This window comes from Monodelphis domestica, chromosome 3, assembly GCF_027887165.1.
Source record: "Monodelphis domestica isolate mMonDom1 chromosome 3, mMonDom1.pri, whole genome shotgun sequence".
Lineage (NCBI taxonomy): Eukaryota > Metazoa > Chordata > Mammalia > Didelphimorphia > Didelphidae > Monodelphis > Monodelphis domestica.
The window spans coordinates 419,065,364-419,085,799 of NC_077229.1; the positions used below are offsets into that span (position 1 = coordinate 419,065,364).

Below are 20,436 nucleotides of genomic sequence, written 5' to 3' on the forward strand. Positions count from 1 at the left end.
ATTAGTAACAAAGTCTATCACATTTTATCTTTCTACAGTATTGCAGTTACTATGTATAATGTTCTCCTGTTTCTGCTTATTTCACTCTGCATCAGTTCATGGAAGTCTTTCCAGTTCTTTCTATAATCATTCTGTTCTTCATTCTTTATAGCACAATAGTATTCCATCACCATCATATGCCACAATTTGTTCATCCATTCCCCAACTGAGGGACATCCCCTTAGCTTCCAATTCTTTGCCACTGCAAAAAGCGCAGCTATAAATATTTTTGTATAAGTAGATATTTTCCCATTTTTAAAAACATCTTTTTGGGATACAGTCCCAGTAGTGGTATTACTGGATCAAAAGATATGTATTCTTTTATAGCTCTTTGGGCATAATTCCAATTGCCCTCCAGAGTGATTGGATTTATTTGTGTTTATTTTATTTATTTATTAATTTAAACCCTTACTTTCCATCTTGGAATCAATTCTATATATTGGTTACAAGGAAGAAGAGTGATAAGTGCCAGGCAATGGGGGGTTGTGACTTACCAAGGGTCACACAGCTAGGAAGTGTCTGAGGCTAGATTTGAATCTAGGACCTCCCATCTCTAGGCCTGGCTTTCAAACCACTAAGCCACCTAGCTGCCCCCCTATTTGTGTTCATTTTAAATGGAGCATCTCTCTATCTTTTCTTATAGAACTTTGTTAGTAATATATAAAATGCTAATAATTTATGTGGGTTTATTTTATCACCTGTTATTTTACTAAAGTATTAATAGGTTAAACTAACTTTTTAGTTGAATCTCTAAGATTTTCCATGTGTACCACCATATTATCTGTGTAAGAAATAAATTTAATGGTTTGACTAAAATATATGAAAATTATAAATAATATGGTAGTCGCTGATTTAAAGTATTATTACTCAAAGTTGAAATGACTTTTTAAATAGCTTTTATTTACAAAACAGGTGGAAAGAGTAAAAACAGATAAATATAAAACGGTATAGAAGACATTAGCCTACCTTCATTAATTAATTAATTAATTTATTAAAAATATTTAAATATTTATTTAAAACCCTTACCTTCCGTCTTGGAATAAATACTATATATTGGTTCCAAGGCAGAAGAGTGGTAAGGGCTAGGCAATGGGGGTTAAGTGACTTGCCCAGGGTCACACAGCTGGGAAGTGAGACCAGATTTCAGCCTAGGACTTCCTGTCTCTCAATCCCCTGAGCTACCCAGCTACCCCTGACATTAGCCTATCTAACTAAATATTGCTCTGGTGCTCAACGCAGCAGGACTTGTTGACCTTCAACCATAATTAAACTCTCTTCAGAAGACAAAAAGGGAAAGCCTTCCACTCACCCAAGTTCCCTCCAAGAGGCAGGCCAAGATGATGACTGGAGCTGAAAGTGATTACTAAGACTGACTTTCTTCCTTGACTTCCTTCTTAAAGTCTACTTTTTTACCTGCAGAAATTCAGGTCCTTTTATAGTGACTTCTTGTTCCTTTCCCTTTTCACAAGGGCCAATCATAGCTTCCAAATTGCCCAGCACTGCCCAGGGGGCAGTGTTTGTGGGAACCACTTCTGACCTTCTGGAGAGGTGAATACTCATCCAAAGAGTTCACAGATTCCTGGCTGACTGAGGTGTGAATTCTCATTTCCTGGCTGATTGAGTTGAAAGGATGGAGAGCTCCTCTACCTAGTGCTTAGTAGGGTGTTCAAGCTCTTGCTGATTCAGTTCAAAAGGAGACAAAGGAGAGTTATTAATCCTATCTTCACTATCTAGTAAGGCACTAAGTAGGGGTACTTAAGTTATTATTAACCAAAGTGTTAACTCAAAATAGACAAAGGGAATAAAGGATTCCCTTTTAGAAGTGTAAACTCAGAGAGAACAAAGAATTCCCTTTTTCATCTGCAAAAAGAGATAGTTTTATTATGTCTTCAGACATTATGATTTCTTCAATTTCTTTTTCTTCTCTTATTGCTATGCTATCATTTCTAATACTATGTTAAATAATATTGGTGATAGTGAGCATCCTTGTTTTACTTTTGATCTTATTGGGAAGATTTCCAGCTTATTCCTATTACAAATAATACTTGCTGATGATTGTAGGTAGATGCTTCATATCATTAAAAAAACTCCATTTATACCTATGCTTTTCAGAGTTTTTAATAGGAATGAATGTTGTATTTTATTAAAGGCTTTTTATGCCTCTATTTATATAATTGTATGATTTTTAAAATTACTTTTGTTATTAATATGATCAATGATGTTCATAGTTTTCCTTATGTTAAACCATCCCTGTATTCCTGGTATAACTCCTATTTGGTCACAATGTATCACCTTTGTGATGTATTGTTGTAGTCAGCATTTTATTTAGGAGTTTTACATCCATACTTATGAATGAAATTAACCTATAGTTTTATTTTTCTGTTTTTGTTCTTTCTGGTTTAGATGGCAGTACCATATTTGTTTCATAAAAGGAGTTTCATAAAACTTCTTCTTTACCTATTATTCAAAATAATTTATTTCATTTTGGAATTAGTTGATTTTTAAATGTTTGCTAAAATTCACATCGGGTTTTGATGCTTTTTTCCCCAGTAAATTCATTTATGATCTGTTCATTTTATCTTTATAAAATATATTCACTTAGGTATCCTATTTCCTTCTCTAAAAGTGTAGGCAGTCTATATTTTTGCAAATATTCTTCCATTTTATTTACATTGTTAAATTTGTTGGCACATAATTGAGCAAATAACTTCTAAAAATTGCTTTCATTTTATCTTCATTGATAGTAAATTCACCCTTTTCATTTTAATGCTAGGAATTTGGTTTTCTTCTCTCATTTTTAAAATTATATTAACTAATGGTTTATCTATTTTGTTGATTTTTTCATAAGACTAACTCCTATATTTATTTATTAATTCAAAGTTTTTCTTATATTCAGTTTCATTGATCATGCCTTAATTTTCATGTCTTTTAAAAGATAGCTAAGGGGGCAGCTGAATGGCTCCATGGATTGGGAGTCAGGCACAGAGTATGGGCAATCCTGGTTTTAAATCTGACCTCAGATACTTCCTAGCTGTTTGACCCTGGGCAAGTCACTTAACCCCCATTGCCTAGCCCTTACTGCTCTTTCTGCCTTGGCACCAATACACAGTATTGATTCTAAGACAAGATAATGGGTTAAAAAAAAAAGACCATTAAAATTCTACTTCTTCCATGAAGTCTTCCATGAACCCTTCTAGCTAGGCCCTTCTAGACCTTTTCTTCCTACCCTATCCCTCACCCCCATAATTGAAAGCACTTTGTTTTTTTCTAATGCACTTATATGTTTTGTATTATAATACTCTGAACTCTGGGTGTATGGGGTGTTCAGGGAGGGGTAGTATCTCTGGTATGGAGGGCTTGTCGTGCCCTCCTAGGGCAGCTCTCCAGCCTCTGACCCCCACCTGACAACCAGCTCTCACTTGTGGCTCCCAGTAGCTGCCAGCATGTGGCAGCGGCCACACCCCGGGCAATGGCTTTGACAGGCCAGCTAAACCTTGTGAGGGTAGCCATCGGGTCATCGACCCCTGGTGAACTAAGGCTTTGCTCACCCAGCATGTGAAGACTGCTTCGGCGGAACAGGTGGAAGAAACCAACAAGAAGGTTCAACGGCTGAGAGGGCGACGCAGCAGAGCACTGTGGAGTGCTCAGGGCGTGTTGGAGCGCAAAAGACAACATGGCCATCCAATGCAGCTGAGGAAGTCTCCAGGTGTAACGACCTTTCATGCCACCGGACCCAGGCTTCCAGTGCCGAGAGAGTGGGACTGTCTCTGTGCATCGACTTTTCCACTTAAATCTCCTTCATGCACAAGTGTCTGTGCACAAAAATGCACAAAGACAATCGTCATCCTCGGTTACCAAGAGACTACTACAACTCTGAACACCAGACTGTAAACTCCATGAGGGTATGAGTTATATATAACCCAGCCCTACCTTCTTCCCCTTAAGCTCTGAAATCCACTCAATACTATAATTGTTGAAGATGTTATTTTAGCTAACCACCTCTTTAAATGCACCTGTTGTGAATCTCCACCTGATGGTTACTTTATTAGGAGATACACAAAATCCAGTCAAATGTTTCAACAAGTTATAAATAAGAGAGGATGTATGTGTATGGTAGAGCTATTGTGAGAGAGGTGGAAGGATGAAACTCGGGGAATAGGGATGAGAAATGCAGATTGGAAAATGTATCAATATAAATGAGACTTGACTTTTAGCTAAGGCCTGATCTGAATTATTAAACTTAATTAAGCCAGCTTTTATTGGTAAATTCCTTGAGCTTCAGTTCCCTGTTTGCCACGGTCAGGGTCCAGCCCCACTCATGACTCCAGGGTTCCCGACAGGTGGCGAACGATCAGTCAAAATAAATAACATAAAATAAATAACAAACGGAAGACAGCTTAATCATTATGGCCATGGGCATGCTTTGCATCTCTGAGCTGCTCCGACATTCTCAGGCTTGGGATTTATTTTATATCCATATTCTTGGCTTTCAGGTATACAAAATCAAAGAGAGATAATTAGAAAAAGTGATACATTAACTTTTAACAAATCACTTGATTAACATTCTATATTTTTGTATTGTGATTACAGACAGAATACAAGATAAATGATTTCATCACAGGCGACTTACTAGGGAGTTTGAGTTACTGATTTATGTAATTGAGTCACTGAGGCATAGTGAAGCTTAGTGCACCTGTACTGTACCTGTACCTATTGTATGGGCCTCTATGATTGATTTGTGTGCTGGCTTCATGAGAAAGGTTTGGGCTTGGCCTGTAGCTGCGGTTTTGCTGGGAATTATGTGCCTAAGTAAAAGTTAACCCATGATCGTCTTGGGATTGGGTTTGAGGGTCTGATCTTTTGGTGATATTTAGGGGAATTAGGGTACAGGAGTTTTGCTCTTGCATTATTTCTTTTGAGACTAGGGGGAATAATAATCATGTTAATTCATAGGTAAAGGGCATTGATGAAAGAAGTCATGCAAGGGGGATAAAGTGGGCAGTCACATCTCGCCAAGGACCACTCTGGTCTCCCTGGCTACCACGCATGACTCTGTCAAGGCGTCGTGGACTGATGGCCCCCAGCACCTGTTCTTGTGAGCCCAAGTTCCTTGTTTGTGAGACTTCTCCTTTCCTGTGTGAGTTAAAGTTCCCCTTTATATATATATAAGTGAATGTCTCGTTTAGACTTAGGAAAACTTACAATTCATGATGCTCTCATAGCATATCAGGGAGTTGCTTAATTAATCAGACACCTGAGCCAACAAGCTAGGCTTTGATCTAATTAAAGTTACATGAAGTTGGGAATGCCTCCAGCTCTGATGTTACAAATGGATCGATTTCCCTATTCCTATATCCTATGAATATACATTAATATTATTAATATGTATCCATCGCAGGTATATGTATTTTGGTTAGTTCCTCTTTTTAGATGAAAAATTCTTTATATTATGCCTTGAATGTCTTGGCAACGAGTAGTTTTACTCATAAAAGGAGTGTGCTCACAACCTTTTTGCCTCAGTTTCTCCTTATGACAGATTTCTCTTATGAGGGGATCACATAGAGAATGACAGTCTTTTTCATGTTCTAGGCAGAACTGGGCAAGTCTAAAAACATATGTTACCCCAGGCTCCTGCATTGCTGGGTTCCTCACCTACCCCCGATTCCTTTTGGTCCTTGTGGAGTCCTTCTCCACCCAGTCCTGTGCCAGCCTTGATTAACAGTAACAGTTTCCCATGGAACCATCTTCACTTTGGAGACATTAGGGTCTTGAGGGGATGGAGATTGGGAAATTCTGATATAGATATTAAATTCAGTAGGAGTTTGGAACAGAAGCAGATTACTTAAGCTTGTCTATTAAGAAACACTGAAGAGGGGGCAGTTAGAGGGTTCAGTGTGTTGAGAACCAGGTCCTGAGATGGGAGGTCCTGGGTTCAAATTTGACCTCAGACACTTCCCAGCTGTGTGACCCTGGGCAAGTCACTTAACCCCCATTACCTAGCCCTTACCACTCTTCTGCCTTGGAACCAGTACAGTATTGATTCTAAGACAGAAGAGAAGGGCTTAGGAAAAATAAAAAAAGAAAGTAACAAGATATGAAAGGGGTAGGATTTAGATAGAGGAGGAGCTTTATTAGTTTTGTGTCTCATACTCTTTACATTCCATCATTTAATTTTGCTTTTGTTTTCAGTTGTCTTAGCAATACAAACTAGATTATTTTCTGATATTCTGTTGCTACTACCTTACAACATGAGTTAATTTAAAGAGAAAAAAATGGGGGGGGGGTGGAGTTAGCTTTCACATATACAAATGAGTAGTAAAAAATCAATGAGTCATAACTGTATAATCTACTTCCTTAAATATTGGCAATAATCTGATGGAGAAAGATCACTGGGTTTGAATGTACTTGCTCTCTTTGAAAGCCATAATCATGAAAATGTTTGTTGTTTTTTTAAAAGGTTGCCTTTATGGAGCCCTGTGTTCTTGTGCATACTTAGCTAGCTAAGCCATTGTATTTAACATAATCAACATTTCCCCTAGAATTGTAAATACTTCTTTTGATAATAATAATGATTTTTCAGATTGAGTTAAAAACTGAGAAGGATTCCTGGAGGAAAGGAAGAGAAAGCTTGGGAAAAACATTAGCACTGGTGGGTGGATACTTTGAAGCTTCTAAGTGAATATTATATTAAGGGATTATAAAATAGAACTATAATAAAAGCATTCAAAAAGAATAGATGTATCCTTTTTAACTATATTTTTGAGATAGAAAGCTTAATGTAAGAATTGAAATGTATTATAGAAATTCAAATAAGCTATTGCAAGTTTATTTCCACTGCACCCGTAAAAAAGTAAATTAAAAACACTAATGCTGTGTATGTTGTATAACTGAATATTTTCCTACAGATATTTTCTAAGTGTAAAAGTGGGAATGATATTCAATGCTTCCTTTTTTCCTCTGTCTCTGGTATCATAGGATTCAATTTTGAATCACATAATAGAAAAACTTGCTACACAATAGCCCACAAAGGAAATAAATGACAAAGAAACCGACATCTTTGAAAATAGGAGTAAATGAGATGACTAGAACGAATGCTCCTTCCCAAGCTTCTCCCTCAGTAGGAACAAATTAATTAAACATCTAATTGTGCATATGTACCCAGTCACTTACCTTTTATACCTGTAATTGACCATTTGTTATCTTTGCCTAGGCCACTGAAGAGTTTTCTGTAAAAAATTTGAATTTTGAGGATTTTAATTTATTACAACAAACATTATTATATGAAATGCCTTGAGAAGTAAATGTGTAAGGTTCATCAGAACTTGAACAAATCTATCTTTAACTATTATATTTGGAAAACGAGATTTTTGGCTCCAAGTAATAAAAGCTACTCTAAGAAACTGATATATTTGGCAGGGGGAGATTTGATTGTACATTTCCTTATCATTATCTCTTTTCTAGTGTTAAGTTCTGGTTTCCATCAAACTTGTCTAAAAGTAAAAATCACATTATTATTTCAAGGCCTAGAGGCACTTATTACAAGCTGTTTCACAGTCCGCCATAATAAGAAAACCACTTTTGAAATGGCCTTGTTACCATACTGACAGAATCCTGAATCACTGGACCAAGCAGCTCCTGTCCATAGATCATCTCCTGTAGAGATGATAAAAGCAGTTTGGTGAGCTTTGGGGTTCGAGGGGAAAGAAGCTTATGAAGGAGGTAGGGACATTGACAATTCAGGCAAAGAGAATAGATAAGGCTTTTTAAAAGATTTATAAAAGCTATTTTCTTTGGAGAAAATAAACCTCATATTAAAATCTTCCTAAGATGGAAAGATTAAATGTCCTGGAATTAGATCTCAGTGTTCTTTACTGTCCTTTGTTTCATTCTGCTTAAGAATGAGTCAGCAGTACAGCCTTTTCAATCATAATAATGAGATACAATATGTAAGAAAATGTCACATAATTTTAACATCCCCTTAGGCATTATAAAAATGGCTTCAGGGGAGATTTTCTCAAGATGGGGGAGTGAATGGGACCAGTTCTCTTGCACCTGCTGTGGCAAGAATGAAAGAACCTCACCAGCCCAGGTAATGATCAAGAAATCCAAGAAGAAACTGCAGTTAATTGCATGTTTTCTAGCTCACTTCTATACAGAGAAAAAGCCAGATGTGAGCAGGCATGAGGAAATGGGTCCAGCCAGAAAAGTCCAGTTCTCAGACCAGGGGCAAACCAGGGAAGACTGCATCTAACTACTGTGTTGGAGGTTCAGTTACTAAGGTATTTAAGGTAAAAAGAAAAGCTGGAACAATGACTCTTTAAGAAATAAGGTCAAGGAGAGACTGAATTCTCAATTCTTCTCTTCCCACCCACTTCCTGTTTCCTTCTGTTGGTTTCAACAGTGATTCAGAGTTGGTAAATTGACTGCAGTTTCTAACAGACTAATCTTACTCTATAATACTGAAAACAGGGATTTATTTTTAAAGAAGAAGAGTAAAGGAATGGGGATAGGAGAGAGGGAATTTTTGGTTTCCCTAATCTATTATAAATTCAATATGAGTAAGTAAGTTTGAATAGTCTTTAAGGGATATTGTTAGTAACTTGAAAAGATCTTCAGGGCTGTGCCACAAGTCTTTCAAAGAGAAGCCAATAACCAGAAAGGTAGAGTGAATCTCTCTGATAGCTGCTTTCTCAGGGTCCAAGGAAAAAGGAGAGTAAAAACAGTTTGTGCCAGCTTATTCAAACTGTCTTCCTCCTGGCCACATTCAAGCTTCCATTCCTTGCAAGTCTTTCTGTTGTAGTAATAATTTCTTCACACTACCCAGGGTGTGGCAGAGATATGGGAGGACAAAGCAGGTGAAATCCAGGGTCTCCTGGAGACTGCAACTGTGTAATTCTTATGTGGAGTCAGAAACTTGTGAAGCCTAGACCAGAAAGGCTCTGCTCCCTAGATCAGCCTCCTCCAGCATATATTGCTGGCCTGAGTGATCAATAAGGCCCTGAAGAACACTGTATTCACAACCTAGAGGAAAGTGTTTTAGGATGACAGCTAATATAGATGAGGACCAAACAAGTCTACACCATCCTTTTTAGAAGTATACAGAGCTTGTGTCTGACACAAAGTTCCAACTCAGGAAATAATCATGGGAAAACTAAGTAAACAAAAGAAAACATCAATGATAAAGAAGTTTTATGGAGCCAGGGACACTCGAGATACAACTTGGAAAAGAATAATTCGGTAACACTCCAAAATAATAATTTACATTTAGTAATTTACATTGTAATAATTTAAAAGTAATAATTTACATTGTAGTACTTATTTTGTACCTGTTATGTTTGTTTTACAATTATTTTTGGTCTTTATAACAACCCTGGGAGATAGTTTCTATTATTATCTCCATTTTACAGATGAGAAAACTGACATAGAGTTAGTGACTTGTCCAGGATCACATACCTACTAAGTGTATTGTGGCTAAATTTGAACTCAGATCTTCCTAACTCCAGATGCAACATTTTATCTACTGTATCCGCTAGCTACCTCAAAAAGGAAAAGAAATACAGAGTTGCCATAAGCTCCATGGACTTTTTTTGGAAAACAGAGGAAGAACTTAAAAAAAGATTATTAATGAAATATAAAATTCTAGAGAATAAAATGAAAAGGAAATTAACATTTTGGTACAGGGGTTCTTTATCTCATTTGTGGAATGAACCTCTTTGGCAAGCTGGGACCTTTTCTCAGAAAAATGTTTTTAAGTGCATAAAATAAAATATACAGGATTACAAAGGAAACCAATTAAATTGAAATATGTTTATCAAAATATTGTGTGTGGGGGACCAGGTTTATGGTCTGTTCAGTAAAGAATCTCTAGAGAAAAGACTCAAAAGTAGAATCAACATCTTAGTATAGAGAGTGAAAAACTTTAGCCAAGTTATGGATTCCTTGAAAATTAGATTAGACCAAACAAAAATTAATGACTCCACTGGATGACAAGAATTACAGAGCAAAGTTTAAACACTAAAAAAGTAGAAGAGAATGTAGTTCTTATCTGGAATTAATGTCCTGGAGGACAAATTACCAGACAGCCTGAAAACTATGACTGAGACAATAAAAATCGATAGCTCATCTTTCAAGAAATCATGAATGAAAATGGCTTAGGTTTTTAGAAACAGAAGGAAAAAGTGAAAATAGTCATTTCCTGAAAGAAAACCCAAAATGAAAACTCTACAATGTCAGTCACAATCCAGAGCTTCCACGTGAAAGAAAAAAGACTTGGCAGTAGAAGTAAAATAACAAAGGTTTATAAACCAATAATAATTTTCCAGGTAGGGGAAGAATGGACGTTTAATGAGTTAGAGAAATCTTTCCTGATGAAATTGAGCAATTACTCTGAAACTCAAGCAGAAGAAAAACTGAAAAAAGTAAATATCTTTGAGCCACTGGAAGGCATGATAGGGTAATGAAACATTTTTGTTCTAATAGCAAGAAAAGGGTCCCATGGAACTTAACTTCTTCAAAGATCTTAGAGGGAATAAATAAAAGAGAGAGCCTGGAACTAATTTTGTTATGTTTTAATGATCTGAGGAGAAGAAATAGAAGGAAAGGAAATGTAATAAACCAGAGAAGAAAGAGGGAAGGGATGGACCTTAATAACTCATATAACTGAAGGGTACATGAAGATTGCATGAACATGGAGGAAGGGGGAGGGGAACAAGCAGTCTAAATACGGATCTCATTTTGGTCTGAACTAGCTAGATAAAGAAAGATTGAACACATGTGTAAACAAGGAGATTGATATAAAAATACATGAAACTAAGGGAAATGGCAAGAAACAAGAAGGAAGGTTAGATTTAGGTAGAGGTTGGTCCAAGTCTAACTGTGAAGGGTGTTTCTTGAGGGGGGAATAAAAAAAAGGAACCTGTGAGTGGGGATTTGATGAAGGTAGAGAAGAGAGTAGTGGAGCAGTAGCAATTAGACAGACAGAAAGATAGCCAGATAAATAGATAGATAGATTGACAGAAAGAATGTTGAGCATATTACTTCCCTTTCACCATTGTTATTGACAATGACAACATGGGCAATAGAGAAAAAAAGCTGTAAGAGAATAGTGTAAAGGGAAATACATGATCATAACTATGAATGGGATGCACTCCACTGTAAAAGAAAAGAAGGAAGCAAAATGGATGAGAAAGAAGAATTTATGTCATTTACATACTTGAAACAAAATGTTTCACAGAACTTACGTTAGGACATGGACCTATTTTATTTATACCCTTGCCTTCCCTCTTAGAATCAAAATTATGTATTGGTTCCAAGGTAGAAGAGTGGTAAGGGCTAGGCAATGGAAGTTAAGTGACTTGTCCAGGGTCACATAGCTAGGAAGTGTCTCAGGCCAAATTTGAACCCAGGACCTCCTGTCTCTAGGTCTGACTCAATCCACTGAGCCACTCACCTGCCCCCAACACCTATTATTCTTCATCTAAACTTAAAAAAAAAAAAGCAGGAGTAGCAGTTATGATCTCAGATAAGGCAGTAGTTTAAAAATATGCACTTGATGAAAAGAGATAAACAGAAAAAATGAATTATGCTTAAATGATTTAATATTAATATAATTATTAATATAGATATACCAAATGGCATAACATTTAAGTACTCAAAGAAAAAGTTAAATCATTTATAGAAATAGACAATACAAGTATAATAGTTGAATATAATTGCACCCTCCTCAAACCCCCCAAAATGCAATAAAATCTAAACAAGAAAAAATTAAAAACCTGAGTAGAATTTTATATTTATTTATTTATTTACCAACTACATGTAATAACAAATTTCCCCATAATTTTCCAAAGTTGTATGATCCAAATTGTCTTCCTCCCTTCTTCCCTCTCTATTCCCAGAGCTGACAAGCAATTCATCTGGGTTATACATATATTATCTTGCAAAATATTTGAGTAGAATTTTATTTTATTTATTTTATTTTAAAATTTTTATTTAGAATATTTTTCCATGGTTACATGATTCACTATCCCCATTCCTGCACTCTTTCTTTCCCCCTCCCAAAACCGACAAGCAGTTTTACTGGGCTATACCTGTATCATTGTTCAAAACATATTTCTATGTTATTCATATTTGCAGTAGAGTGATCCTTTAACATCAAAACCCTAATCATATCCCTATTGCATTATGTGATTGAGCATATGTTTTTCCAATGTATTTCTGGTTCCATAGTTCTTTCTCTGGACTGAGTAGAATTTTAGAAAAGTTATATATAATAGAGTGAAATTAGTGGAAATAGAAAAGGGGATACATATTTCTCCGCTCTGTATCACATGTTTACAAAAACTGATTAAGCATTAGAACATAAAAATTTTACAAATGCACAGAAGCAAAAATAGTAAATATGCCTTATACAGACAAAAATGAAATAAAATTATATTTAATAAAGAGCTTTTAATGAAAGGATTAAGAGATTATTGAATAGAAATATTGCATGATGATCAGCTTTGAAGGACTAAACTATTATTAGTAAAACAAGGTCCCCAGATAACCTCTAGAGACTCATGTTAAAAAAAAAGGCTATCCACAGCCGAAGGAGGAATTTTTGTAATCTGATTGCATATCAAAGTAAGCCATCTCTCACTTTGTTTCCTTCATGAGTTTTTTGTTGTCTCTGTGATATGTATCTTCTGTCCTTCATGGGGAATATGGAAATATATATTGCATGAAAGCACTAGTATAACCTATATCAAACTACTGCCTGGTGGGAAGGGAAGGGAAGGAAAGGAGAGGATCTGAATTTCAAACTGTCAGAAAACAGTTCTCAAACGTGTTTCTACCTATAATTGGGGAAGAAAAAGAAAAGAAGGTTTAAAAAAATAATTTAGGATTCAATAACTGAAAAGAATCAGTGGGTCAAAGCAAATCAAAGAAACAGTAGATAATTTCATCTAGGAAAATGACAGCAGTGAAACAGCATACCCAAACTCTTGAGATGCAGGTAAAATCGTCCAGAGAAGGCAATGCATATGTCTTTTCATCAGTAAGAGAGAATAAACAGTTTAATAAACTGGACATATACTTTTTTAAAAGACTAAAAAAAAAACAATACATTTTTAAAAGTCCTAACTAAATAGCAAAGTAGAAAATTTGAAAAATCAAGACTGGTTAATTAAATTGAAAGTAAAAAAAAATCTCATTGATTTGATCATTTAAATTAGGAGTTAGTTTTTGGGGAAAAATATATATATGAAATCATCATCTGATTTTAAAATAATTAAACTTCTGTTTTGGAATCAATACTCTGTATTCCAAGAGGTAAGGGCTAGGTAATGGGGGTCAAGTGACTTGCCCAGGATTATATAGTTAGGAAGTGTCTGAGGCCAGATTTGAACCCAGGATCTCTGGGCTTGACTCTTAATCCACTGAACCACCAAGTTGCTGGTCATCATCTGATTTTTTAAAAGAAAGTTATGAGAAAAGAAAACCAAATTATTAGTATCAAAAATAAAAAAGAAGTCACAACAAATAAAAGTTATTGGAAACTCTTTTGCCCAATTAGGTACCAAATATCTGGAATGGAAAATAGCTACAAGAATTTTAAATACTCACATTAACAGAATAGTAAATAGAGAATTTAAATAACAATCTCAGAAAAATAAATTTAATAAGCCATAAATTTACTCCCAAAGATAAAAACTCAGGACTAGTTGGATTTATAGGTAATTCCAAGACCAGTTCCAGTATTATATAAACAATTTGCAAAAATAGGAAAAGAAGAAATACTATCAAATTTCTTATATGATGAAGATATGGCCCTGAATACAGGAGAAGCAAACAGGAATGAAACTACAAACCAATTGTCTTAATGAATACTGACACAAAAACTTTAGATAAAATATTAGACAAAAAAAAAAAGTTACAGCAGTACATCAAAAGGACTATATGAAATTGTGGACCAGGTTGGATTTATACTGGGAATGCAAAGTTGGTTTAATGTTAGGAAAACCATAAACATAATAGGTCATATTAACACCAAAATAAACAGTACATGTTTATAACACAGAAAAAATCTTTGACAAAATAAAATATCTGTTTCTTTTGAGAACACTAAAAAGTATGGGATAAATGGTACTGTCCTTAATGTTGAAAATGTAATCAAACTAAAATGAAAATCCAGCATTATATATAATGGACATAAATTAGAGAGGATAAAATCAGTCACTTCTTCAAAATGGCAAAATATAAAAAAAGTTCTGTGAATCTTGAAATTTCTCAGACTTGTGAATGTTAAAAAATTCCCCATTGGGGAATTTTTCATTGGGACAATTCCCTATTGGGACTATTCCCCATTTTAAACAGTGAAGCTACTTAGATCTAAAATGTGAGAACTCTACTTAGATAAAAAATGTGAAGACCTCTACTCCACCCGTACTTAAGCCTGCTTTAGGGGAAAAAACTCCTTGCTGAACAATGAAAAATACTTAAACCCATACTTAAGCCATGCCTACTTTTAGAATTAATACAAAGGGGTGCTAAGTACCTATAAAGGTCAGGCAACTTGTGAACTTACATGGGACAAAGAGGTGAGAAAATTACTCAGAGATTCTAGCCTACTCAGGTGTAGATTACTAAAAGGATTAGTCTACTCAGGTGTGAATTCAGAATGGGCTGTCCTTTGGAAAACGTCTACTATGATTGGTAGATGGAAGAACTTAGGGGAGGTGACATAGGAGAAAGTTCCCCTATATAAGGAGATGACAGGCTCTTAAAGGGAGGAGAAGAGTCTCTAAGGAGGCTCTGAAGACAGTCTGAAGGAGGCTGACTCTGGCTGGAACTCCCTCTGAGGAGACTCTGTCACTAGAATGCTTGCTTGGACAGATCTTGTGGTGAGTGATTAAGGACTGACTGATCTCTCTCTTATGACTCAGGTATAGGCCATGTTGGCTTAAGGCCCTTCATACTTATTCCTTTCTTACCCTTTCTCTCTTTCTTTAATTCCTCATTGTATTATTAATTAAATTCTCTATAAAACCCAGTTGACTTGGGTATATTCATAATTGGGAATATTTCCCCGGCGACCACTTTATATTTGATTTGAAACAAGACACTGTAGTGAAAACATTTTCTGTGGTCACAATTTACTCATCCACTCTTTTAGCGACCACAAATTAAGTCGTCCACTATTTTACTCACTACAGTTTATGGCATATACTATTTTAATTCTTACAGTTCCTCACAAATTATCAGCCTTTCTCTATATTATGAATGAAGCCCAAGAGGAAGAATTAGAGAAATTTCATTCAAAATAACTAATTTTTAAAAGAAGTCTAAAGAATTTATAAAATATTTGGCAGTTCAACTACCAAGACATGAATAGTTCATCAGTAGAGCCACAAAATATTTTTTATAGAAATCAAAATAGGGGACAGCTAGGTGCCTCTGGATAAGAGAGCCATGCCTAGAAATGGGAAGTCCTGGGTTCATGTGGTACCTCAGACACTTCCTAGCTGGGCAAATCACTTAATCTTAAATTGCCTAGCTTTTGCTACTCTTCCTCTTCTGCCTAGGAACTGTTAGTATTGATTCTAAGGCAGAAAATAAGAGTTAAAAAAATAGACTTAGATCAGTGATGGCAAACCCTTTATTTATTTTTTAAAATTTTATATAATTGATTAATTTAGAGCATTTTCCCAGGGTTACAAAAATCATATTCTTTTCCTCTCCTCCCCCCAACCAAAAAAGGGTGATCATTTAGGGTTTATAATCCCAATCATATCCCCATCGACCCATGTGATCAAGCAGTTGTTTTTCTTCTGTGTTTCTACTCCCACAGCTTTTCCTCTGAATGTGAATAGCATCTTTCTCATAAGTCCTTCAGAATTGTCCTGGATCATTGCATTACTGCTAGTAGAGAAGTCCATTACGTTCGATTGTACCACAGTGTATCAGTCTCTGACTACAATGTTCTCCTGGTTCTGCTCCTCTCACTCTGCATCAATTACTGGAGGTTGTTCCAGTCTCAATGGAATTCCTCCACTTTATTATTCCTTTGAGCACAATAGTATTCCATCACCATCATATACCACAATTTGTTCAGCCATTCCCCAATTGATGGGCATCCCCTCATTTTCCAATTTTTGGCCACCACAAAGAGCACAGCTATGAATATTGTTGTACAAGTCTTTTTCCTTGTTATCTCTTTGGGGTACAAACCCACCAGTGCTATGGCTGGATCAAAGGATAGACAGTCTTTTAGTGCCCTTTGGGCATAGTTCCAGATTGCCCTCCAGAATGGTTGGATCAATTCACAACTCCATCAGCAATGCATGAATGTCCCAACTTTGCCACATCCCCTCCAGCATTCATAACTTTGCCTTGCTGTCTTGTTAGCCAATCTGCTAGGTATGAGGTGGTACCTCAGAGTTTTGATTTGCATTTAAGAGAATGCCTTTTAAAACTATGGACAGAGTAAGTGTTCATGGGCAATCAAGTGATAGAAAGGATCCCAAGAGATTAATGGGCAGATTTTTGCACAAATGAAAGCCATGCAGAGAAATTGTGAATTCTTTACAACCAGTTTCTCTTGATTGTTTGATATCTAAGTGATATAAGGGACTGATTCACATTTAGCCTCTGATTATCTCAATTTCCTCAACTCTAAAATGGAATCATAACACTTGCTTTGCAGGATTGTTGTGAAGACCAAGTGAGAGAATATTTGTAAAGTGCATGGCATCTAGTAGGGGCTTAATAGATGTTGCTTCTCTTCCTCTCCTGGCTCCATTATTCTAAGTTATTTTCCAGGAAAGTTGGGCCAATTCACAACTCCAACAAAGTTGGGTGTAGAATATACCTGTTTTTCCATCACCTCTCCAACATAACCATTCCTACCTTTTATCCATGTTAAGTTATTGAGTTGTATTATCCTAGTGACTTGAAGCAATTTTTCTTGTAGTTGTTAATAGTTTGCTCTCCTTGTTTGGAAAAGTATTTGTTTATATATTTTGACTACTTATCTATTGGGGAAGTACCCTTAGTTTTACATATTTGCTTTAGTTCTCTAAATAATTAATCCTATTAAATTTTAACTTGTTAGCCCTCAGGTCATTAGTCTACCCTGTCCAGATCTTTTTTTGTGGTCAATTCTATTATCTTTCCTAGCTTCATGGCATATCCCAAGTTTATACAAATGTTTATGCAGTGCCAGGTGCTGTAGCCAGAGGAGACAGTAAAGATTTTTTAACAATATCATAAATTAATATATAGCTGAGGCAATTTTGAGACAGTTCTAATTGGAAATGTGAATAGATTAGTTGGCCTCTTTAAAGCTTCTCTAATCCTAGATTTCCTGTGGAAGACTTTACGTATGATGGATAATCATTTTATGACATTCTATCTATTAGTAGCCACTGTCACATATATCTGTTCTAGTTTAGAATGCTGGCTGACTTCTGAGCAGGATCGCATTAATAATTTTTTATTTATTATTTTTTAAATAAAATACAAAATTTCTCAATTCCATGTAAAAACAATTGCATGTAAAAAAAAACAAAACTTAAACTTAGATTAAGTACATGACCAATTTTGATACTAGATAATAGATGATGAAATTCACCTTAATCCTCTTAGAAGAAAACTGAGGGACTATATGTAATCATATGAAAAAATGTAAAATTTGAGTTCCAAGTTCCCTCTCTCCCTCCTTTCCCCCACTCTCTGAGAGAGTAAGATGACTAATAATCTTTAAAAGGTCAGCAAATCAAAGGATATGAACAGTTTCCATAAGTATAAGTAACAAATAACCATATGAAAAAATGCCCAAATTACTAATAATAGGATAGATGCGAATTTTAAAATATCTCCGAGGTTTTACTTCATGTCTAGCAAATTGACAAAAGTGACAGAAGATGAGAATAGTTGATATTAGTAGAGCTTCAGGAAAAAAAGGCACATTTATATGCTATTAGTGGAACTGTGAATTGAGCCAACCATTATAGAAAACATTTCATCAGGGACAGAAAGATAGGTCCTAAAATTCTTAGCAATACTTTATGATAGCAAAATCTGGAAACAAAGTAGAAACCTACTGATCAGAAATGGATGAACAAATTGTGCTGTATAAATTATTATAATATTATTGTACCAGAAGAAAAGAGAAATATGAGAAATTTAAGATATATACAGAATAAAGATGTTAGAACCAGTGAAACAATATACATAATGATTTCAGTAATATAAATAAAAATAAAACTTAAACTTAGATTAAGTACATGACTAATTTTGGTTCTAGATAATAAATGATGAAATACACCATTATCCTCTTAGAAGAAAACTGGGGGAGTATATGTAATCATATAAAAATGCTTTATATCATTATTGATTAGAAAAATGCAAATCAAAACAACTCTGAGATATCATCTCACACCTAGCAGGTTATCTAAAATGATAAAAGGGCAAAATGACAAATGTTGGAGGGAATGTGGAAAAATGGAGACACTGTTGATGGAACTGCAAATTGATCAGTCCATTTTGGAAAGCGACTTGGAATTATACCCAGAAAGTTATAAAACTGTGTATACCCTTTGACCCAGAAATACTACTATTGATCTATTTCTTAAGGTGATCAGGGAAGAAGGAAAAGAATCCATATGTTCTAAAAATTCATAGCAGCTCTCTTCGTGGTGACAAAGAACTGGAAATTGAAGCCTATCCCCTGGGGAATGGCTAAACAAGTTGTGGCTTATGATTTTGATGGAATACTGTTGTGCTGTAAGAGATAATGAGCAGATTAAAAATGAACACGGAAAGTTAAGAAGAATGAAACGAGCAGAACCAAGAGAATATTATATTTAGCAATAGAAATACTATTTGAAGAATGACTGGTATATGTCCACCTCCAGAGAAAGAACTGGTAAATAGAAACAAGCAAAACATAGTTTTTATATATGAATTTTTTTTGGTCAAATGATCCTATCTCTAATGGGGGAGGAGAGGAAGGAAGATATCTGGTAGATTTAATGTGACAAATAAACAAATAAATAATAAAATATACTAAATAAATAACATGGGGAGCAGGGAATAAAACAGGGGAACTATGGGTACAAAATGTTGCATACTCTATTAGGTGATATTTTGCTCCTGTTTTTCTTTGTTACTTCCCATTGATATTATCAGGCAATGTTGGGTGGTGTAAACCTGAAAAGCACAAATAAAATTGCAGTCTCCAGGGCTGATGGAGCAATTTATAACCATGTCCATGTGTTATTTCATGTTAGGCAATGGAGAATTACTAGGTAACCATAGCTGTAAAATGCTTATGGACAGTTTAAGAAGAAGGCTTAATGTAGTGTGGATGGAGAAGAACCAGCATGACTTTTTGGAAGGAACCTTGAGCTGGGCATTAGGAGACTTGGGTTCTAGAACAGCTACTAACTCGCAGTGACCTTGGGCAAGTCAATGAACATATCTGAACATCAGTTTCCTTTGATTCATTTTTTTAAACCAGCATTCATTAAATAATTCTGCTCAATAAAGCAGTCATTGTGCTAGGTCTGATGAAGGTTATAAAGATAGGAATAATATGCTTGAGCAGATTATAATCTAGAGAGGGAGGTAAACCATGGGCATAAATACGCATGACACCAAGCAGAATGTGTTAAATGCTGAAAGATATTTGTGAGAAAAGTACTTTAGGAATTCAGAGGAAGAAATGACTTATGTGTGAGAATATGAGGGGTGGCTTCATGGAGGATGTGACATTAGAGCTGAAACTTGAAGTGTAGTCATAGATTTTCATATCTAGAGTCAAGGGTAGGAGATGCGGATCGCTTAGAAATAAGCCATCAAACGTGTTCCTTCTCTCCCGATTCTTCTTTAATTTTTGAACATAAAACAACTGTGGACAGATTCTGGAAGGGACATGAGCCTTCCTTATACTGTAAGAAGGATTTAAGTTGCAAGTAATTTAAGGAACTGTCATCAAATTATTGGAATAATTTCATGAAAGAGTGTTCTCATCATATTACACTAGATGGCACTGTAGGAAAAGCAAATCAAAATTTCAGGGCATTAAGTGTAGCGTTTGATGGCAAATCCTTATTCATTCCATTTATAATTCCTTTCTAGTTTACATGGATTAAGGATTTGTATGGAGTTGTCTAGCCAATCCATTATACAATCAGAATGAATGTCTTGGACTAGTACTGTGCATGGGCAGTTGGACCCAGAAATGACTAGGCTAGATTGCATTTGAGTGACTAGACAGTGCTTTTAAAGATCATAAACATTTTTAATGCAGTTATTCCTCTGGTGATACTATATGATCACACGTTTTAGAAAACCACATTTTCGAAAGAGTTAAAGTTGTGGTTGACCTGGGGTCAGTGGAGACATTTGGGGTGC

The 20,436-nt window shown here is 35.5% G+C and overlaps 1 protein-coding gene across 4 annotated transcripts in view; it reads left to right on the forward strand.

Annotated features, from left to right (window-relative positions):
* KATNAL2 (katanin catalytic subunit A1 like 2) overlaps nucleotides 1–20,436 on the forward strand; it is a 152,680-nt gene that overhangs the window by 24,354 nt on the left and 107,890 nt on the right. For 2 of the 4 annotated variants that reach the window (XM_007486639.3, XM_016431381.2), the window contains exon 1: nucleotides 8,018–8,128. The exons of the other annotated variants lie outside the window; for them this stretch is intronic. In XM_007486639.3, coding sequence (XP_007486701.3) covers nucleotides 8,033–8,128 — 96 coding nt within the window. In that variant the 5' untranslated portion in view covers nucleotides 8,018–8,032. Of the gene's footprint in view, nucleotides 1–8,017; nucleotides 8,129–20,436 lie in introns of those variants that run through there. 4 annotated transcript variants of the gene reach the window in all.